This window comes from Lupinus angustifolius, chromosome LG19 (assembly GCF_001865875.1).
Source record: "Lupinus angustifolius cultivar Tanjil chromosome LG19, LupAngTanjil_v1.0, whole genome shotgun sequence".
NCBI lineage: Eukaryota > Viridiplantae > Streptophyta > Magnoliopsida > Fabales > Fabaceae > Lupinus > Lupinus angustifolius.
Window position 1 is genome coordinate 3048039 of NC_032027.1, and position 23813 is coordinate 3071851.

Here is a 23813-nt window from a genome sequence, read left to right on the forward strand (position 1 = left end):
ATATATATATATATATGAAATGATATATGTATATGAGAGTTTGACACCTATTCTAAATAATATATGTATGATAAAAAATTAAACAATCTATAATATTTTTAGATTGTAAAATCTGTATACTGACAGTGTAAAGAATGATACACACGAACTTCATCATTCACCATTTATTTGAATTACTTTTTTTGAAAAGTCAGCAGTAATTAAATATCAATAATAGATAATACAATGACAGTGTATAAAATTCATACATTGTCAATGCATATATCTTTTTCTTCTCATATTTTTAAGTAGAAAGATGTGATTATTTTATATGCAAAGATACATGTACAATCATAATGAATAATAAGTATATATGTGATGGTTGGGTGAGAATCATGTTTATCCCTTACCTGATTGTAAATATTAATTTATGAATCTGAGCACAATCCTAAATCTGATAAAACCTAATCATATTTGGACCCAATCATGAACGAAACAAACCAATTGAAAAAGTATCATCTGGTGCATCTCATCTTTAGTAGGGAGATTGATTGTTTGAGAAATGACAATTATTCACAGAAATTCTTCAAAGTAGAAACCTACAAAAACAAGGCAGATCCACAATCCTGATTAACAAAGGTTTTACATTCTTTCTCGCCTTATTATTATATTTAAAAACTCAGTAATTGAAGATGGATCAGTTATAGAGTTTAATATGTATACACTGAAAAAGTAAGTGTCTTTTGTACTGTTAATGAATAATTCGTCATTAATTTCTTAACCATTATTGACTCTCAAACAAAAATAATACAATCAATTCAAAATAGATTTTAAACTCTCAGTTATATTATAACGCCACTCATATGACACCTCTTTAAATTTTATTGCAATTTATAACTTATCTATACTTTTTTCATAGTTTAATGAATATAATTTGTTACAAATAAGATGTAATATTTTACTATATTAATCTTTTTTACAGCAAACTTTAATTTATAAATAATTTATATAATAAAGTATATTCTTATATAAGGAAATAATTTATTTCCTTAAATATAGTCAGTGTTTAACATGTGTCTTATTCTCTTTTCTCTAGAAATTTTAATTCTAAAATATAATAAAAAATAAAAAGAAGACATTTGTTAGATACCCTATAAATTTAAGAAAACAAGTTAAAATATATACTTTATTATCATAATATATAATAAAAAGATGCCATAAGCTAATTATTTTAGATGAGTAAAAGCTGTTGCCCACATTAAAAGCTAGTCATTATGGCGTGTCCCTTTCCAACTGCGTTCAAAGCTCATTGCTTTCAATAGCAGAAACACTTCTTCAATCATTTTCACGGAACCCATTCATTTCAGGGTACCCTTCTTCCTCCTTTCTTCAAGGGCAAATGTGGTTTTTCATAAAGTTCCCAACTTGCTTAGAAATGTTTGTTTTTTGTGTGTTGGGTTTTTTCCCTTCTGTTTTTACAATGTTTGTAGAAGAAGCGTTTGAAACTTTTAAATAAGAAGCATTTATCACTTCTATCTAATTTAATGGTTGTGGTTGAATGTAAGAGTTATGTGTCTATCATTAATTAATGAGGTTGTAAGTTTAGTAGTTGGTAAGTACTAATAAATTAACGGTAGATAAATTACTGATAGTGTAAAAAACATTTACACTGTCAATATATACATATTAAATCTATATAAAAATTATCTATTATATAATGTATCAATTATTTATATTTAATTATTATTCATATCTTAAAAAATTAATACAAATGAACATTCATTATATGTTTTTACACCAGACAATACCTTATTACATTCATTGTGAAAACATTAGTGTAATAGCAAAAGATTGTTTGAATCATTGACTTGTCCAAATTCCTATCTCTTCACCTTTACTGTTCATTTCCATGGCTGAATCATCCCTCTCCTTCATTGCTGACTCACTAATAACAAAGATTGATTCTTCTCATATTTATGAAGCTTCTCTAGATATTGGTGTCTATGTCCATCTTCAATCATTTAAAGAGTCTCTGTTATCCATGAAAGCTTGTCTTCAAAAGGTTGACCTTGAGAAAGAACAACTCTATTCAGCGATGTTACTTCTGAGGGAGATCAAACATGTCTTATATGATGCTGAAAACGTGTTGGATGAATTTGAGTATGAAAGATTGCGAAATGAAGTGGTCAATGCTGATGTTAACTCCATAACAAAGGTCCAATTCATTTGCTTTTGGTCTCAGGATGGGTAAACAAATTCAACAACTAGAGCAGAGAGTATGCAGTATTAAATCTCTAATGGATACGTATGGTCTAGAAATGATGCGTATTGTTGATGCACAAGAGGAGGACGAAAGGAAGATAAGCTTTAAAATGCCAGATTACCCTATTCCTGCTGTGATAATAGGAAGGGAAGAAGATAAAGAAATAATCATAGAACTTTTGATGCATCAGAGTCCCTGTGTTTATGATCATCAAAGTCTCTCAGTTATCCCTATTGTGGGTATGGGAGGCATGGGTAAGACTGAACTTGCATGCTCTGTGTACAATGTTTTGAATTAAGCTATCTTCACTCAGATTAAGCTATCTTCACATGCCATCTCATTTGAAGCAATGTTTTGAATTATTCTCCCTTTATCCAGATGATTTTGTATTTCACAGTTCCGAAGTAGCTTCGCTTTGGGCAGCACTAAGTCTCCTTCCATCACCACACAAAGATGAAACTTTGATAGATGTTGCAAATTAATGTTTGCTCGAACTAATGTCGAGATCTTTTCTTCATGAATTTGTCAACTTTGGCACTTCTTATTATTTTCAAATCAATGATTTGGTGAATGGTTTTGCTCGGTATATTGCAAAAGATTGGTGCCACATGGTAAGTTCCAACATCCAATATGTACATGAGAATGTTCAACATCTATCGTTTGCTAAAGATGATTTCCTTGGTAAATATTTCACCCCAAAGTCTATTATGGTAAGAACCATACTATTTCCTATTGAAGGAGTGGGAGCAAGCAGTGAAGCTTTCTTGAATATGTGTGTGTCAAGATATAGGTACTTGTGGATTTTAGACTTAAAGTGATTCTACATAGGAGACTTTGCCCTTGTCCATTGGTGAGTTGAGACATTTAAGGTTTCTCAGCCTTGAGCGAAATGAAAAAATTAAGAGAGTCCCCAATTCTATTTGCAAGCTCTACAATTTGCAGGTCTTGAATCTTGTTGGGTGCACAAAGCTTGAAAATTTGCCCAAAGGATTAAGAAACCTGAGTAGTCTCCGACAATTGGGGATAACCACAAAGGAAACTGTTTTACCCGAGAATGATATTGCCAACCTGAAGTCTCTTGAAATTCTAAATATTGAGTCTTGTGAGAATCTTGAGTCTCTTTTTATAGGGATAAAACTTCTCACTCTTAGAACTTTGACAGTTACTAAATGTGAGAGTTTAAAGTCTTTGGCTCTTGATATTAACCATTTCCCTCAATTAGAGACTTTGTTAGTTGATAATTGTGGCTATTTGGAATTGATAAAGGGACTTGATGATCAAAGCTCCAATTTACGTTTAAAAGCTATTCGCCTTCATTCTTTGCTCAATTGTTGACCTTGCCTTCTTGGTTACAAGAATCCACAAACACATTACTATCCTTGTTAATTGTAGATTGCAAGAACCTTGAGGTGCTTCCTGAATGGCTATCAACTTTTAGTTCTTTGGGATCATTTGGTATGGCAAATTGTCCAAAGTTGACGTTTCTTCCGAATGATATCCATCGCCTCACTGCCCTTGGATATTTAAGAATTGAAGGTTGTCCAAAATTATGCAGAAAATGCCAACCACAAGTTGGAGAGTATTGGCCCAAAATATCTCACATCAATCAGATTTTCATTGATGAACCAGAAGATCTAAAGGAAGACGCAGAGGAAGAAAGGTTGGAGGTAGAGCAGTAAAAAAAGGAAAGCTTTCATAACTTGGATAAGTTTTGAAGTGCTTCTGTTTTTGGGTTCAAATAATATAGATTGTTATTCTTAAGTAATTTCTCTATGTTTCTGAATTATCTTTGTGATGTTTATGCTAGCTCACTGGATATTGCTCTTTGTTCTTAAACTCTACCTTAAGTTTTGTGCTTGAAAAATAAATTTGGTATTAAAGGAAGAGCATTTCAAGATTTGTGTTTGTTTTGTCTAATGTGATTATGATTATTTTTCTTTGATTCAGATGTGCATCCATATGATGTTCTAAGTGTAGTTTAAACATTCTAACTCGGGATAACATTTAATAAAATTTGTTTCAAATTACATAGTTTTAGAAGTTAGAACCATAGGCTTTGTTTGAATTGGTGGTAAGAGATGGAATGTAATGGAATAATAACTTCACACAATTTCATTCTAAATATGCAAACAGTGTGGTATGGAAACTAATCTCATACCATTGTATTCTCTTTCATCTCATCCTTTCCCATTTAGATTTCTGTCACAACAGAGTATGCATAGCAGAATAATCTTCATTATTGGTGCATTTTTTTCAAGAATTGAGATAGCACTTCATTAGTTTCAGTGACCAATGCTGTATGTTTCTTAAGCTAATGCAAAAACATGCCAAATACAAGTAGTGAAGGTAAAAGTGGAAAGAATGTGTTCATAATTTTCATGTTTCTGCATGGATCATGTTACTCCTGCATTAACAGTTTTTGTTATCTACTCTTTATAGTTTCACTTTCACGTTTGAAGATATGTTTCAGTGCTAATTTATTTTTATACAGCATATTGTCCACTGATGCAATTGAGAGAGGAAAACAAGTGATAGATTAAAAGATAACAGTGACTTTGATTTTGACTATGCTTAAATGTTTGATTTATTTGGGATAATAACATGTCATGCATCACAAGTTCACAACTTCAAAAAAGAAAGTGACACTGGTTTCCAACATTATCCATACTGATGATTTTGTATGTGTTATGGTCTTGATGTAAAATTATGATATTAAATTGAACTGAATTTGAAGTGGAATATGCCTTTACTAAATAACACAATTTGGACATGAGAGAAGTGTATGAAGTGTATGAGGTGGTGGAGTTTTGTTATAAATTAAAAGCACCACATCAAAATTCCAAGTTGTTGATGTGTTTAGGTTAAGGATTTATGCAAGTGGAGGACCATTTTAGCTTCCTCCAAGGATTTTAGAGAGTTTAACACTTAGTTCATTGAAACTAAGTATAAGCATCATAGGTGATAATCGTTACTCGATTGTTTATGGTTCTATCACCTCATGAGTGTTTATTCCTACCATACTTACATTGTTTGGATATGTGTAGCTAAGCATTTCATAGTTGAGGTTGAATGTAACATAATTTTTATGTAAACATTTTGATTAACATTAATCCATGAATTTCGATTCCATTTGAGTTTTGTATTTACTTACTGCTTTGCATTTAGTTTGATCTACTTTATGCACTTTTATGAACTTATATTACTCAACAAATAGTGCATTTTCTAGACATAGACTTATATTATTTGTCATTGCATGCATTTCACTTTTTAGTATCTAGACATGAAATTAATATTGTGATTTTATAACCACTCTCAAACTGAATAACATGTTATTAGACATAAATCTACTTTTGGTAAAGTGCTAGTATAGACCAAGACATTGGCAGATGGGACATTTGAGGTGTTGCATTTCTACTCAACTTGCATGTATGAATCACTAGATATATGAGCATAATTTTATAAGTCATTTTTCTTATTCTTATGTATCAAAGTTATTAGACATTGGGCCTTCGTACATAAGTGACTAATTTACTAAGACATTAACTATCAGTCATATCGAGGTGTTTAAGTGGGTCAATCGTTCTAAATGGTTTTAAATAAAGAATCAAGTGTGAACTAATACTGAGTGTAAAGTTTAACCCCAACTAACTTTATCAATTATAAATTACATTCAAATTGTTTGTGCCAAAACAACAAAAGACCCAAATCATATTGAGTTTAAAACAGTAAACATAAATTGAAAGGCTATAATTTGGCAATTCTCTGTGCACACAATAAACTTATTTTTCTATGTGACATCAAATGTGTATTTATACTCCTATTTGTCTGTTTAGCATCTATTTGACTGTTTAAGATTTTTTTTTCCACACATAAGTTTGACCCGTATGTAACATGTAAGCTAGGAAAAAATGTATGTACCAATAGTGTATAAGTTTTATAAACTATCAACATCAATTATATTTAATCATCTTTGACTTTCTAAAAAAGTAATGCAAATTAATAGTAAATGATATATTGATTGTATATAAATTTTTGCACTAATAATGCATATATACTACACTCAATTTAAAACCTATTATAAAATGAGTAAATATAATTGTATTTTTTCCATTTAAATTGTCTATAGGAGATACAAAGTGAGAGTAATAAACCAACTTATTTTCTAAACTACAAGCAAATTATCATGAGAAGAAAGTCTTCCTTACAAATCTTATATACCCGTGATTAAAACTAAATACTTAAAAAAATGTTGACATCCTAAAGAGTTTTTAATTTAAAGTAGTTAACGTCCTAAACGTTATTATGTTGGAGGAAATAATTAAAATAAAATTTGTATAATAAAATGTGATTTTATTAGAATAAATTACTTGTGGTGCTGCCACGACCATGTGGAACACTGCAAGCCTTTGCAAGGTTTGACTTATGGAGGTTTTAGCTTCCACATAGAAATTGGTAACTGATTAGTTTGTTTAGGAGTTGAATTTTAGAGGAGAAAAAAGAGAAAATAGGTTTGATAATTATCTCACAAATATATTTCATAGCTCTCAACTCTTTCATTTTCTTCCGAAATTAACCTTAAAGAAATGAGTAAATGAGTTAAGTTTGAAGGCTTTGGGGTGAGAGAATAAGAAATTTTTAGTTTATTTACCAAAATAATCTTAGCAGAAAACTTAGGTTGAACAAAGAGGATAATTTTGATCATTTTTTAGGCAGACATCACTAACGTGTTCTTCATAAAATGAAGTTGACTCACATTAATGTATATGTGTATATAAATGACGATTATAAGTAAAAATATAACAATTATTCATATTTTGTCTAATTTTAAAAATATTTTTATAAAAATAATTAAATATAAAAGCTAGCAAAAATAACTTATATCATTGTATTAAGAAATTATATGTTATGTAATTAAAAGCCTTTGTTTGAATGATTGACTTGTCCATAATCCTATCTTGTTCACCTCTCTTGTTCATTCCCATGGCTGAACCATCCCTCTCTCGCATTGCTAACTCACTCATAACAAAGATCGCTTCTTCTGCTATACAAGCAGCTTCTGTAGAGATTGGTGTCTATGACGAACTTCAAGCGTTTAAAGCATCTCTTTTATCCATCAAATTTGGGATTTTGGAGGCTGAACTTAAGCAAGGACAGAACCCAGAGCTTCAAGATTGGATGATGAAGCTCAAACCTGTCTTATATGAGGCTGAAAACGTGGTGGATGAATTTGAGTGTGAAATATTGCAAAATAAAGTGGTCAATGCTCATGTTAACTCCATAACCAAGGTAGGTCGCTTCTTCTCAACCTTTAATCCGTTTGTTCTTGGCCTTAGGATGGCTAAACAAACTAAAGAACTGAAGGAGAGATTATATCATTGTAAGATTCAAATCTATAGTTTTGATCTTCAAATTAATACAGTTGTTGATAGAAGTGTTGTGGATGAGTATTGTTACTACGAAATGATGAGAAGCCTTAAAAGCTCAGATTGCACTATTCCAGATGTGATAATAGGAAGGGAAGAAGATAAAGAAACAGTCATAAGACTTTTGATGCATCAAAATCCCTGTGGTGATGATCCTCAAAGTCTCACAGTTATCCCTATTGTGGGTATGGAAGGGTTGGGTAAGACTGCACTTGCACACTCTGTGTTCAATGATCAGAGGATAGATCAATCATTCTCATGCAAAATATGGGTGTCTGTTACTGATGGCTTTAACATTAAACAAGTTATTGCTCAAATAATTCAGTGCATTACAGGTACACTAGTAGAAGTGGAGGAGCAACAGATAAATCAACTTAGAGATATACTTCCAAAACAGAAATTCCTACTTGTCTTGGACGATGTACGGAATGATGATCCTCTCAAATGGAATGAGTTCTGGAATTTAATATCAACATGTATACAAGGAAGTAAAATCTTAGTGACTACACGTAATCATTTTATTGCTTCCATGATGGGCACCATTCACTCTCACACTTTAAAGGGCCTTTGTGTGGAAGATTCATTGTCTCTATTTGAAAAATATGCATTTAAAGAAGGAGAAGAGAAAAAGTTTCCGGATTTGATAAAGGTTGGGAGAGAAATCTTGAACAAATGTGAAGGGGTTCCTTTGTCCATAAGATCAATGGGGAGTATGCTATTTTCAAAATATGAGATAAAGCATTGGGAATTAATTAGAGATATGGAGTTTTGGGATTTGCCAATAGCTAATCCCATTTTACGTGCACTTAGATTAAGCTATCTTCAAATGCCATCTCATTTGAAGCAATGTTTTGAATTATTCTCCCTTTATCCAGATGATTTTGTATTTCACAGTTCTGAAGTAGCTTCGCTTTGGGCAGCACTAGGTCTCCTTCCATCACCAAACAAAGATGAAACTTTGATAGATGTTGCAAATCAATGTCTGCTCGAACTAATGTCGAGATCTTTTCTTCATGAATTTGTCAACTTTGGCACTTCATATTATTTTCAAGTACATGATTTGATGAATGATCTTGCTCGGTCTATTGCAAAAGATGAGTGCCACATGGTAAGTTCCAACATCCAAAATGTACCTGAGAATGTTCAACATCTATCTTTTGTTGAAGATGAGTTCCTTGGTAAATCTTTCACCTCAAAGTCTCTTATGGTAAGAACCATACTATTTCCTATTGAAGGAGTGGGAGCAAGCAACAAAGCTTTCTTGAATATGTGTGTGTCAAGATATAGGTACTTGCGGATTTTAGACTTAAGTGATTCCACATACGAGACTTTGCCCTTGTCCATTGGTAAGTTGAGACATTTAAGGTTTCTCAGCCTTGAGCGGAATGAAAAAATTAAGAGAGTCCCTAATTCTATTTGCAACCTCTACAATTTGCAAGTCTTGAACCTTGTCGGGTGCACAAACCTTGAAAAATTGCCCAAAGGATTAGGAAACTTGATCAGTCTCCGACAATTAGGGATAACCACAAAGGAATCTACTTTACCCGAGAATGACATTGCAAACTTGAATTCTCTTGAAATTCTAAACATTGAGTCTTGTGAGAATCTAAAGTCTCTTTTTGTAGGGATAAAACTTCCCACTCTTAGAACATTGATAGTTACTAAATGTAGGAGTCTAAAGTCATTGCCTCTTGATATTAACCATTTCCCTCAATTGGAGACTTTGTTAGTTGATAACTGTGAGTATTTGGATTTGACAATGGGATATGATGACTGTGAGTATTTGGATTTGACAATGGGATATGATGATCAAAACTCCAACTTGAGGTTAAAAGCAATTTGCCTTCATTCTTTGCCACAACTATGGACCTTGCCTACTTGGTTACAAGAATCCACAATCACATTGCAATCTTTGATAATTGTTGATTGTAAGAACTTTTTGGTGCTTCCTGAATGGCTATCAACTTTGAGTTTTCTGGGATCATTTGGTATGATAAATTGTCCAAAGTTGATGTTTCTCCCGAATGATATCCATTACCTTACCGCCCTTAGATATTTAAGAATTGAAGGTTGTCCAGAATTATGTAGAAAATGCCAACCAAAATTTGGAGAGTATTGGTCCAAAATATCTCACATCTATCAGATTTTCATTGATGAACCAGAGGATATAAAGGAAGATCATTTGGAGGAAGAGGAGTAAAAAAAGTAATGTTTGCATAACTTGGATAAGCTTTGAAGTGTTTCTGTTTTTGGGTTCCAATAATTTAGATTGAATTATCTTTGTGATGTTTATGCTAGCTTGCCGGATATTGCTCTTTGTTCTTAAACTCTACCTTTAGTTTTGTTCTTGAAAAATAAATTTGGTATTAAAGGAAGAGCATTTCAAGATTTGTGTTTGTTTTGTCTAATATGATTTTGATAAGTTTTCTTTGATTTATGTGCATCCGTATGGTGTTCTAAGTGTAGTTTAAACATTCTAACTCAGGATAACATTTGCTTCAAATTACATAGTTTTAGAAGTTAGAACCATAGGCTTTGTTTGAATTGGTGGTAAGAGATGTTATGCAGTGGAATTCCCCTCCCTCCCCCAACTTAGGTGGAATGGGATGGAATGTAATGGCTTAAGAAAAAATATATAATTCTATGTCATTTTATTTCATACCATTCACTATTGCATACAATGGAATAATAACTTCACACCATTTCATTCTAAATATCCAAACAGTGTGGTATGAAAGCTAACCTCATACCATTGCATTCTATTAGATCTCATCCTTTCCCATTTAGATTTCTGTCCCAGCAGAGTATGCATAGCAGCTTACTGCAACAGTTGTGGTTATGTAGTGCATATTAGTTATTACCATCAATAATCTTCATTATTGGTGCAACTTTTTCAAGAATTGAGATAGCACTACATTAGATTCAGTGACCAATGCTGTGTGTTTCTTAAGCTATTGCAAAAACATGCCAAGTACAAGTAGTGAAGGTAAAATTGGAAAGAATGTGTTCATAATGCTCCTGTTTCTGTATAGTTCATGTTACTCTCTTAGAACTTAAGGACATGAGGAACCCAAAAGATTAGTCTATTAATAGGAGAGCCTCATGACTTAAATATTACATTGAGTTAGCTATGATACTCAATGTAGAAATCGTAACATTGCCGCCCTCTTTAAGGACCGACGTCCACAACGATTTTACCCTATCGACACTGACTCGATGGTAGCCCTTTTTCTTTTTGGTGACTTTACTCACTTATCAGTATTCAGTAATATACCTTAATTCAGCCTATAAGTAGTCATTTCTATGACACGACTCAATGAAAGACACCAATTGTTAAGGACTTAAGCACATGAAGAGAGCCCAACCCAAAAGACTAGTCTATTAGGTGGGAGAGCCTCATGGCTTAAGTACTACATTGAGTTTGTTATACTACCCAATGTGACACTCCTACCATACTCCTGCATTAACAGTTTTTGTTATCCACTCTTTATAGTTTCACCATTGAAGATGTTTTATTGCTAATTTATATTTATACAGCATATTGTCCACTGATGTAGTTGAGGAAAACAGGTGACAGATTAAAAGCTAGCAATGACTTTGATTGTGACTATGCTTAAATGTTTGATTTATTTGAGATAATAACATGTCATGAACAACTTGAAAAAAAAAATAGCATTATACACTAGCAATGCTAATCTTATTTGAGCTGTTGAAAAAAGAAAGTGACAATCGTTTCCAACATTATCCATACTAATGATTTTGTATGTGTTCTGGACTTGGTGTAAAATTATGATATTAAATTGAACTGAATTCGAAGTTGAATATGCCTTTATTAAATAACACAGTTTAGACAGAAGAGAGAGTGTATGAGGAAGTGGAGCTTTGTTATAAATTAAAAGCACTAAATCAAATTCAAGTTATTGTTGTTTTTGGGTTAAGGATTTATGCAAGTGGAGGACAATCTTTAGCTTCCTCCAAGGACTTTCACACAGTCATAATGTCATGGTGATGCAGACACTCAATTCCAAATTGTTTGTTCTAAGGTTTGTAGAATGACTATGATCTCCTTACTTTGGCATTTTGTATAATAATTAAGGGTGGATAACTTATAGCAGCACACTTTGTTTTAATTTGGTTCTGTGTGCCTCCATTCTTTGCCACAATTGTTGACTTTGCCTTGGTTACAAGCTATGAAGCACAGATACGGATACATGTATCGGATACGATACGTATCCGATACGTCGACACGCATTTTTCTAAAATGTAGGATACGATACGTTCAGGGATACGCGTATAAATTAATAAAAAATACATAAAATATGATAAAATTATAAGTGTAAATCAAAATATTTTCTCCTACCCTCTTTCTTCTCTCTTCTCTGTTAAGAAATAAAGGTAAGCCATTTATTTATCTTCTCTATTAATACTCACACATCCTCTTCTCTTTATAAACATACTAAGCAAAAAGAAACTAAGAAGTAAGAAATGTAAGCCTTTTTCTGTTTGCTCTTCACAACATACCTATGGCGGTAGAGGCAGTAATACTAAGCATCGACCGGCAGTGTTATGGATCGGAAAGTACCAGCTATTCGAGGGTCAATGTGGTGTGATGGTAAGTTGGTATGATGTGACCTTTAAATAAGTGAGTGTTTATTGAAAACAAATCTATCTTATCATAAAAACGAATCTATATATCCTATATTTTATTAAAAACAAATCTATATATCCTATATTTTATTGAAAAAAAATCCGATACGTGTCTTGATATTTATTTTTATTTTTTAATTTTTTTAATTTTTGGATACTCTATAGACACGTATCCTTCACGAATCTGAGCGTATCCGACCGTGTCGGACACCGACACGTGAGGGTATTTGGCGAATCCGTGCTTCATAGGTTACAAGAATCCACAAACATATTACTATCCTTGTTAATTGTAGATTGCAAAAACCTTGAGGTGCTTTCTGAATGGCTATCAACTTTTAGTTCTCTGGGATCATTTGGTATGACAAATTGTCCAAAGTTGACGTTTCTTCCGAATGATATCTATCGCCTCACCGCCCTTGGATATTTAAGAATTGAAGGTTGTCCAAAATTATGCAGAAAATGCCAACCGCAAGTTGGAGAATATTGACCCAAAATATCTCACATCAATCAGATTTTCATTGATGAACCAGAAGATATAAGGAAGACGAAAAGGAAGATCAATAGGAAAAAGGAAAGCTTGAACAACACTGAAGTTTACAAGTTTTTTTTGTTTCCATAATGCAGATTTTTGTTCTTGAAGACCTTTGTTTATGTTTTTGAATTATGTCTGCCATATTTATGTTAGTTCATTGGAAAGTGCTCTTTGGTAGTCTCATGTACCCAATAGATAGCACTCCAATAGATTCAATGATTAATGTTGTATGTTTCTTGAGCTATTGCAAACAGTAGGACTAGTAAATTTACAAAAAAAAATAGCAAGTCAGAATCTTGTAAAATGGCCATAAACCAATGGCACATTTCAAAAACCAAACAATAATCTGAAGTTGTCACAATTTGGTTGTAAAATTATTGTATAAAATAATCAATTTACATAGATAAACCAGTTCATTTCTTTTCCAAAATCATACTATTTGTGATGATTGGAACAATGATCAAGTGCTATGAATGAGTTATAACTTGGAAAAATAGCACTAGTGTAGACACAGAAGTTAAAATTAGAACATGACCTGTGGTCAAAATTATTCAAGGGCAGAGTTATGATCCTTTTACTTTTAAGAGCTCATGGTATACTACTGATTCTTTAATCCAAACCAGAAATATGAATATACATCTATATATTCATTCATAATTGTCCAAAGTTGACGTTTCTTCCGAATGATATCTATCGCCTCACCGCCCTTGGATATTTAAGAATTGAAGGTTGTCCAAAATTATGCAGAAAATGCCAACCACAAGTTGGAGAGTATTGGCCCAAAATATCTCATATAATCAGATTTTCATTGATGAACCAGAAGATGTAAGGAAGACGAAAAGGAAGATCAATAGGAAAAAGGAAAGCTTGAACAACACTGAAGTTTACAAGTTTTTTTTGTTTCCATAATGCAGATTTTTGTTCTTGAAGACCTTTGTTTATGTTTTTGAATTATGTCTGCCATATTTATGTTAGTTCATTGGAAAGTGCTCTTTGGTAGTCTCATGTACCCAATAGATAGCACTCCAATAGATTCAATGATTAATGTTGTATGTTTCTTGAGCTATTGCAAACAGTAGGACTAGTAAATTTACAAAAAAAAATAGCAAGTCAGAATCTTGTAAAATGGCCATAAACCAATGGCACATTTCAAAAACCAAACAATAATCTGAAGTTGTCACAATTTGGTTGTAAAATTATTGTATAAAATAATCAATTTACATAGATAAACCAGTTCATTTCTTTTCCAAAATCATACTATTTGTGATGATTGGAACAATGATCAAGTGCTATGAATGAGTTATAACTTGGAAAAATAGCACTAGTGTAGACACAGAAGTTAAAATTAGAACATGACCTGTGGTCAAAATAATTCAAGGGCAGAGTTATGATCCTTTTACTTTTAAGAGCTCATGGTATACTACTGATTCTTTAATCCAAACCAGAAATATGAATATACATCTATATATTCATTCATCTCAAAGTGAAAAAGATTACTCACAAGGATGAATGAAGACAGTAAGCAAGTTCAGCTCCATTAAAGGAGGACATGAAGTCAAATTTCTGAAGCAAATTTTGTGTGGAGATCAAAGAGCTCTTATGCTTCTACAATCCCATTGGCAGTTCAAATAATTTGAACATGTAAAAATACTGCATAATCTCACAAAACTGCAGTTAATATATTGGTGCTCCACCAAATGTTTTCAAACAGTTGGATGTCCTCACAAGTTGTCAAACAATAATGAGAAATCAACTCTTACAGACATATTAATGGATAAAAAAAGTGACCAAATTGATAAGAAGTGACCATGATTAACATATAAAACATAGGACTACCCCTCTTACATAAAAAAATTGCAAGGCATGAGGAGAAGATAATCTTATATCATGACTAGTCAATGTTGCTTTAACTGGGAAAAACTGACGTGTGACTACAGAAATTAGAAACCAACCTTCAATCTGGTTTTCGTTAATTATGTAACCAACTTTGTGATTATACCAGGCACAGATTTCATATTTGAAGGTTATTTCTTTGGAGCAAAACAATTGCACCAAAACCAGGAGTTTTTTCGAGTCTCTTTCTGATCCAGGTTTGACAACATTGTAACTAGTTTCATTGGCTCTGTCAGGTTTGGCTTTGTCAAATCTGGATCTAACAACATTTTGTCCGGTATCATTGACCCTGATGATGGTTCCATTTCCCCATCAATTGAGTCACCATATATTAGATACAATGTTGTCTTCTTGACAGTCAATCTATGCTCGAAAGACACAAAAATCTCCACTTTGTCATGAGGTGCAAGACTTGACACTATGCCTTGCCACTCGTCATCATTCAAGGACATCACCGTGTCTCGCTTGTAAAGCTGGATGAAGGAATTTGTGTTATTAACAATCAAGACACCAGTAAGACATTCATCTGCTATGTTTTCTGGGGTAGATGAGTAAGCAACACACAAAACCATTCCTTGCAAACAATAATCATTAACTTGAGGAACTTCAAAAAGTACTGAATTTCCTTCACCAGTGTAGGTTAACCAACTAGGATAGTTGTCACCCAGGAGAGAAAAATCACTAGAAACGTTAGCGGTCAATTCCTGTACAATGAATGAAAGCTAAGTAATATATATAACAATGTTATTCAAATGCACTTTTTCTTCAACCATATTTCTTAAATTATGTTTGACATGTTTATTTCTAGATTATGGTTCCCAAAAGTAAAAGGTTGTCTTAGTGGTAATGTTTCTTTCTTTTGTTTAACCATATTGGTTTCATCAGCATAGATTTTCTCTCCATCCAATTCAGCCCCAAACCCAAAGTACCTTCTTCAGCACAACCAGTACCTCCAACCACACTTGCTAAGTCCAAACCATTCTGCAAATTGGGCTGAAAGTCCTGACAGCCGCTACTCTACCACAATACTTTATTACTAAGTCAATTTTATCAAGTAAATCTATTCTGCCTATATAAAAGGGACTGTAACCCATGTCTTATGCATCTTCTTGTTGAATCTATATTTTTCTGTAAAGGAATATGTTATAATAACATTTAGTTTGTTTTGTTGTTTTCGTTTTATGTGAAGGGAGATTCCTTATATTCCAAATTCTCTGCATTAAAGAAATTATTCTTTTACTCAAAAAATATTAACATAACATTCAAGTCATGGTTGGATTCCTAATGATGTACAAAGGAACAACATATGATGTCCAATTAGCTGTAATGAATATATATACAGCAAGTGCATTGCAGATACTAGAAAATAAAAGAAAGAAAAGGTAAAAATATGTGTTGTGTAGACTAAAAACATAATTGAGAGAGAAAATGAGAAAACAAATGGAGAGTGGAGACATTAAACAAGCAAAGTAATAGAATACAGTAGAAAGGAAAACATGATAGATATAATGATCTGAAATATTTTAGTTCTATTTTATATGAGAGTCAGGGAGGGAAAGGAACCTGTGATATGCTACTGCTAAGAGTATTGAAGACTTGGCTGCAACTTCCCATTCCAATCAAAAAAGATCTCAAAGAATGCTTTGATATTTTTGATGTTTCCAATTCAGTAACATTTACATCAGATAGGCCATCCAGAATTCTTCTGAAATCTTGAGTTAGTTGAAACTCTGAGCTGCTTTGCACCCAAACACTTCGAAGTTTTGAAAGGCTGCTAAGCATTGAAGGTAGATCAACCAAATTATTGCTATGCATATTCATGGAAACTAGAGAGGAAGACATGCCCCCAAATGGGTCAATAGAGGATAAAGGATTAAATGTTGGTGACATCCAAGAACGAATAAGAGAAGGAAAAACATGAGATGATAATCCTTCATATCCACATAAGGATATATATCCGATGCTTTTCAATCTTACTATTGAAAAGGGAACTTGTTTTACTGCAGTATCTTTTGCAATTAGAGTTGTCATGGACTCCATCTGCTCTATATCTTCTTCCAATATGTCAATCTTTGAACAGCCCGAAATTATGACAGTTTTCACAGATTTCAACTTATAAAACGTCCTCGGGAAATTGCTTAATGTCACGCAGTCTTTCAAATTTATAAGAAGAAGATTACTGAGATCACCAATAGATGGGTGTAACTCGGACAAACTTGGGCAATCTTTGAGGATGAGCTTTTCAAGATTCGGCAGTTTTGAGAAATCAGGGGTGTTTGTCAAGTACCTTGAATGACTAAGAGTAAGGATTTTCAGCCTCTCTAGAACCTACAAGAGAAAATTTTAAGAAGGAATTAAAGAAAATGGATAGCGAAATGACCGCAACTATATATTACTATTGTCATAGGCCTTTTAATTCAGAAAGAAAATTCCAAGTAATGTATACCTGAGGCTCCTTCCAAACTAACTTAAGATTACTGTGTCTTAAGTCAATAGCAACTATATTTCCCTGATAAAAGTTGTCAGGTGTGTACTTTAAGGGAAATCCTTCCCAATAAACCCATCTCAGGTATTTGGGAAGATATCCATAATCTCCATCAAGTTGTACTCCATTTAGTTGCAAAAGTCTCAGCTTCTTCATTTTCTCAAAAGCCTTGGTACTGAAGCAAACTTTACTGGATCTTTGCAACTTCAAAGCCAATCCCTCAATAGCTTTAGTTCCCTGTGAAAAAAGCAGAGGAAAATACATAAAAGTATAAAACTGCAGCCTATGCATTCGTGTATTGCACATGGCAAGTAAAACACTGTTGAGAAAATAAACCCCTTAATTTTAACCGAAGTTTAGGAGCAAAAACAAAAGATCATGGAGTATGATCAAAAGTTTCAAAACTGTATATGAAGAAAGTAAAGTTCTTACAGTATGTTCTTTCAATACATCAAGTACGTCCTCCCGAAACCACAAACGACTCTGATTCTCAGGCTCCTCTGGTGAACTTTCACGGACAATTTCTCTTCCCATGTCTCGTAGCAAATCATGCATTCCAAGTTTGTTATTCTTTTCAACTTTTATGAGGCTCCGTTCCAGAAGGACTGTTATTCCAATTTCAGCATGAAGTCCACATCCATCTAGAATCTCCCTAACATAGGTTCTGTTCTTGCCAATAAAAAAGCAACATATGTCAAGAAATATACCCTTCTCCATATGATCCCTTAAACCGTCAAAGCTTATTCTTAATTTCTCTTGCACTCGATCATTGGGAATCATTTCTAGTTTGGACAAAACACTTCTCCACTCTAGTGTTGTCCTCTCGTACAAATAAGATCCAAGAACTTCAAGAGCTAGTGGTAATCCTCCACAATAAGCTACTACATTTGTTGAGAGTTCAATGAAGTCTTTTCTTGGTCTTTCTTCCCTAAAAGCATGCCAACTGAACAACTCAAGGGACTCACTTTTATCCAATTCCTTTGTTTCAGAAACATGGTCAACTTTGAGTACATTAAGTACACGCACATCTCTGGTTGTAATAATTACTACACTTCCTGGACCAATCCATGTACGATTTCCGCATAAGGCTCGTAGTTGCTCGTCCTTACTGACATCGTCAAGTACAACAAGTGCTTTACTTCCACACAGTCTTCCCTTGATCATAGCCTTTCCCAACTCAATGTTATGTATCTTCATCTTTTCTAACTTAAGGATATCAAAAAGTAACTGTTCTTGTAAATCAGTTTGGCCTCCATTTGTCTCCCAAACTTCTCTAATATTAGCAAGGAAACTTGTACCTACAAAATCCCTATGAATTTGATTGAAGATAACTTTGGCTAAGGTTGTTTTACCAGATCCTCCCATTCCCCATATCCCTATTACACGAACTGCGCTTGATTTCCCTTTCAAAAGCTCAATCACATCATGGGCACGAGATTCTAACCCAACTGGAAAATCTGTAATAGGCAAGGATGTGCTGTCTAACCTTCGGTAAATATCCTGAACAATAAGCTTGATGACATTGTAACTGCAATAATTAAAATGAGCACAAAATATCATACATATGCAAGGTTTTAATTCTGGGTCTGCCACAAATGCAGCTATGGAAAAATCATTGAAACACAACTCTCTCAGTTTGGTAGAGAACCGCGAATTGGTTCTTGTGTACCAATTCGTGGTTCTTTTGCAAATTGATTCTTGTGTACCAATTCATGGTTCTTTTGCGAATTAGTTCCTTATAAGGAAGGAACTAGAATTTCACCTACAGTTTAAGTTAAAGAATGAACAAAAAAAGAGTAATTGGTGATGTGCACTCACTTACATGAATGAGTTACCCTAAACAAGAAATGATTTTATCAAAGGGTATTTCTCCTATGGTCAAGCCAAAGATGATTCAAATCTATAAGAAATGGCACTAAATACGGTTATGCAGGGAGTTATAGAAAACGTGCTAAGTATACCCCTAACATTTGAAATGAGTAAAAAATAAAAAGAAAAGAAGTAAGAGAACATAGAATTTACTTGTCAGATGCAACAGGCCAACCAACAAAGTTAGCAGCATCAATGAGTGCTGTCTTCCATTCAGCCAAGACATGAGCATGATTGACCCATCTTTGTTTCCTTAGAAGCTGTGTATAAAAATCACCAAATTCACCAATCTGATGGCGTACATGTGCAAGGTCAACGTTATAAAAGACAGGCACAACAAGTTGACCATTACTTCTATGACACTCCATAATCTTCACAAGTTCATCAAGACACCATCTTGATCCAGCATACCTTGGTGAGAAAACAACCATGGATATTTTAGACCCTTCTATTGCTCTATATAGTTCAGGTTTAACCTTTGTTCCTTTCTCAAGATTCTTGTCCATGAAGGTATGGATGGTGAGGTCAGTGAGGGCAGAGTAGAGAGAAGAAGTGAAGGTGTTGCGAGTGTCTTCACCTCTGAAACTCAGAAACACATCATACAGATGGTAAGAAGAAGAAGAAGACATGGTGAGAGTATGGAAGGGAAAGTTCAGCTAGTTTTAGATTGGAAGACAAACTGCTTTTATCCGCTCAAAATCATCTAAGGTGAAGATTATTGTGTACAATTATCGTAGTGAGATTTTTGTCAGTTTGTATATATTTCCTAAGAAACAATATATGAATCCTAGATTGTTTAGTATTGGAATTGGAAAATGTTGTATATTGAACTCATATGGAAGACCCCATACAAATTCTCTGTATTATTCTTTCTTCTCCCTATTCTTTTTCATTATTTGATTGCCATTTTTTTCCCAAGGAAAAAGGGGCTAAAAAAGTAAGAAAACAATGAACTTGTGTAGTTTCTTTTCTTTTTTTCTGTACCAAAAAAATGGCATAATTATCAGCAAAATGGGTGTCATCCAGCAATAATGTGACCTCAATACAAATTCAAAACAATAAGGACCCTACTTGTTAGCCACCACTTTTGACAGCAAAAATTGAAATAGTTTAATTCATCAAATACAACTAGAAAATGGATGTGACAGGAATAGGACCATAGTTTCTAAAGACGTGACTCAAATAACCCACCTTGTAGGCTTGTAAGCATAAATATTCTATTAACTATGTATAAAATTTTATATTGAAAATATATAAATAATTACACTCAAAATTTTAATATTATACAAGTGGGGCCATCCCACACTCAAAAGAAAAGAAAAGGTGAACATTCAGATTAATCCTTATAATTTTTTACCAACCAGTTTGATGCTTAAAAGTTCAAACTAGCATCATGAATATGAACCAAAATAATCATTGGTAGGAACTAAAGTAATAAAGAATTAGTTATAATACTAAAAATGATTAATTTGACCATAGGGAACATTTTTGGTTTCCCAATTTACTAAATTGGTACAAGTGAAAAACATGAGGGACCAAATTGATTCTTTGACATTGCATTGTGTTAGTCTTAGGAAGTATGTGCACCAGGAGACGCTGCAATAACTTAGTTTGACAAGGTAGAAAAGAGCTTCAAACCGAAAACAGGAACTTTCTTTTCTATTTCACTCTGGAGTAGTTCATGCTTTGGTCACATAAATATCATGTTATGGTAGCAGATCCACAAAATTGATACTGACAATGAGTCATAATGCAGCAAATTAATCAGTTGAAACTTGAAACATCTCAGCACACAAAAACATCTACCAAACCAAACTAATAGGTTCAGGTTTTGATTGATACCAAGTTATAGACAAAACATGCACTTTGAATTTGAAATATCAATTATATATGAACCAAAACAATCAGTTGAAACATATCTCAACACACAAAAACACCTACCAAACCATACTATTTGGTTCAGTTACATTTACTTACCCAAAAACACATTCCCTGGTCAATTTAAATCCGTCACTAGACTAAGATGAATTTATAGCAAGAAATGCAGATTTCAATCCTTTCGCTAAATCCTGAGTTTAATCCTTTCACTAAATGGCAGAGCCAACTACAGTAGAAGAATCGCACCATAAATATATTCTTAGGCAATGATTCCCATTGATACCGTGATAAGGACAACAGAGAATTTGAACACAAGAAAAATGTGTATAAATCATCCAAGATTGATTCAGTAACATTTTATTTATCCATTAAAACAATCACATGGTAACTTCCAGAGCTAAATGAACAGCAAGATTCTTGCCTCAAACAAAAATAGTATTTATGGAGAGATCTCATGAAAAAAGTTAAACTGATTAATTCAGAATCAATTAACAAATTCACTACTCAGAATGAGGCTTCACAATGAAATTTTGGCGGCTTATGGGATTCATGACCACAGGTGGACCAGCAGTACGAGGCCATGACTGAAACTTTTTGTCAGTCTCTTCCCACCAACCCTTGTTCAAAACAGTGCCAGGGGTGGTACCTGAAGAAAGAACTCAGCAGTTATTACATGCTGCTGAAACAACAACATCGACAACAGAACCAAATCTTATAGAAAGCACGATTTACCTCCAAATATCTTGCTGTCTGAGATGGTAGTATCACAGACATATGCAACTCCAAAAGATGCAACTATAGCAGCTATGATATGTTTGGCTGACATGGTTATAGAGCAATCTTCACATAGCAAGAGTGAAAAATCAGTCATAACTTAGATAAAGAAAGAGGTGAATGGGAGAGACCTCCCTATACTAAAAGGACAAAACAGGAAAAATTGCAAAGACAACAATGGTGGTCCATTTCACACGTGGATACGTGCTAAATGCATGGAAACATAACAGTCTGTGGGGCAGGGAAACTACAGTCCAAAACTACATCGATATTTACGACTGACTGCAGAAAACAATAACCTCAAGTAGACAAAAGGAGCTGGAGACACACATCAACATTCAAAAGACACATCAACATAAGACCTCCCTCCCAAAAAAATATTGGGATGTTGTAACCATTCTAGACCCCATAAAGAGATTGATATCTTACTATAGGGTATAAGCACAGTACAAAAGGTAAGTCACTGCCACAACAGATGGATTTATAATTATGTAGAACATAATTTCGCATATTTTGGAATATAATATTGGCCACAATAGATTGTGATCAAGGAAAGAAACAAAATTTGCTTAAACTCCTGTGAACAAATTGACATGCCTGGATGACTGATACCTCGTAAACAGTATTATTAATTAAGCAAAATCAAAAGAAGAAATCTGGGATTTTAACCCTTTATTCAAAAAAGTGATTATTTTGATAAATAAATAAAGTACTTGCATATGCATATTTGTCCATTTGAGCTAAAAAATGAAGCTTCAAAAAAACTGAAATTCAACCTTTTGAAAATCAATATTTTTTCACAATCTAAAAATACTTTTACCGAAAAATCATTTTTTATGCCAAAAACAAACGTGGCCTACATCTACCCACTTAATTCGTCGAGTCACAAAAAAAATACAAAAAATCAAAAGGAATAAAAATTCAGCGTACAAATATCATGAGAGAAACCAAAAGAAACCAATTATAATTAAAAAATGGGATTACGAATCATAGTTTGCAGATGAAATAAACAAATAGGGATTAAGAGGTAACATAATCGGAAATTGAAATGGAGAATGCATTTAAAAGAAAGTTAGGGTTATTACCAGAGACAAAGAGGAATAATGGATTGCGAAAAAAACAATGAAACACAGTACAAAGTACAAACAACAGTTTCAAGTGTGAAATGTTTTTTTTCAAATGGGCTTTCTCCTGTGGGCTTTTATCATTATGGGCTTATTGGCCCTGTGGCCCAATATTCAGTGTGTTTATTCCATTTTTTGGGAACACTTCACTGTTTTACTAATTTTACTCTCTTTTCTTTTATGAGTGTAATGTATTCCCTTAATTTAATATAAGAGGGTAAAACATTTAGTCTCAAAACCATTCATATTTTTCATAGCATTTGATATCATACACATAGTTCATTACCTCTCATTTAACCGTATTTTGAACCACATTAACGAGAGTACTCCATAAATACTCTATTATACATATTAGTATCATGTATCGAATTTATTGTACTTTATATCATATATCAAATTTGTTATAAAAAGGTCTCTAAAATTGATGTATAAAATAATATATTGTATATACAGATGAACTCATATTCTATTGGTATAGAAATCTATAGCTAGGTTCATACCTAGTTTTTTTTCATTTTCAATTTATGAATTGAATTTACGTGGTTTACTATCCTGTTTAAAAATATTTCTTATATTTGATTGTAACTTTCATTCAAAAAGAATTGTGATATCAAACTAAGTTTTTGTGTTGTATTACAAACTCCATTGAATGTTGTTTATATAGATATCAAGGTGAGCAAAATCAAAGTGCTCATATATATATGAAAAACAATATGAGCCTAACAAATAGAGTGTGATAGATGTGAGAAAATGTGTTTTCAAGTATTGTTGATTTTGACATTGCCAACCAAATCTTCTGTGAAACTCTTCAACATAATTTTACCAAAAAAATAAAGTATCTTCTGGTATAAGGAGATAACTCCTACAACAATTAAAATTATGACATGTATTAGATTTAATCATTTTCTACAAAAATATTTCTAAAACTAAACTAAACAATACACAT

General features: G+C 33.0%; 3 protein-coding genes and 1 pseudogene across 4 annotated transcripts; 2 read left to right on the forward strand and 2 right to left on the reverse strand.

Annotated features, from left to right (window-relative positions):
- Nucleotides 1889–3926, forward strand: LOC109333909 (annotated as a pseudogene).
- On the forward strand, nucleotides 7176–10040 carry LOC109334327 (putative disease resistance protein RGA3). Its single transcript, XM_019570035.1, has one exon. It carries the CDS (start codon nucleotides 7223–7225, stop codon nucleotides 9863–9865), a length of 2643 nt encoding a protein of 880 aa, XP_019425580.1. The 5' UTR covers nucleotides 7176–7222; the 3' UTR covers nucleotides 9866–10040.
- LOC109334326 (TMV resistance protein N-like) lies at nucleotides 14505–19809 on the reverse strand. The gene is made up of 6 exons (XM_019570034.1): nucleotides 19245–19809; nucleotides 17655–18750; nucleotides 17184–17459; nucleotides 16301–17065; nucleotides 14862–15441; nucleotides 14505–14828 (listed from the first exon to the last, which is right to left on the reverse strand). The coding sequence occupies exons 1-5, from the start codon at nucleotides 19718–19720 to the stop codon at nucleotides 14869–14871; spliced, it is 3186 nt and encodes a 1061-aa protein (XP_019425579.1). The 5' UTR covers nucleotides 19721–19809; the 3' UTR covers nucleotides 14505–14828; nucleotides 14862–14868.
- On the reverse strand, nucleotides 20996–22894 carry LOC109333739. Of its 2 annotated transcripts, none has more exons than XM_019569303.1 (3): nucleotides 22829–22894; nucleotides 21702–21809; nucleotides 20996–21615 (listed from the first exon to the last, which is right to left on the reverse strand). In XM_019569303.1, exons 2-3 carry the CDS (start codon nucleotides 21793–21795, stop codon nucleotides 21470–21472), a joined length of 240 nt encoding a protein of 79 aa, XP_019424848.1. In that variant the 5' UTR covers nucleotides 21796–21809; nucleotides 22829–22894; the 3' UTR covers nucleotides 20996–21469. The 2 variants fall into 2 exon arrangements, with proteins under 2 accessions (XP_019424848.1, XP_019424849.1); XM_019569304.1 differs by lacking the exon at nucleotides 22829–22894 and adding an exon at nucleotides 22674–22751.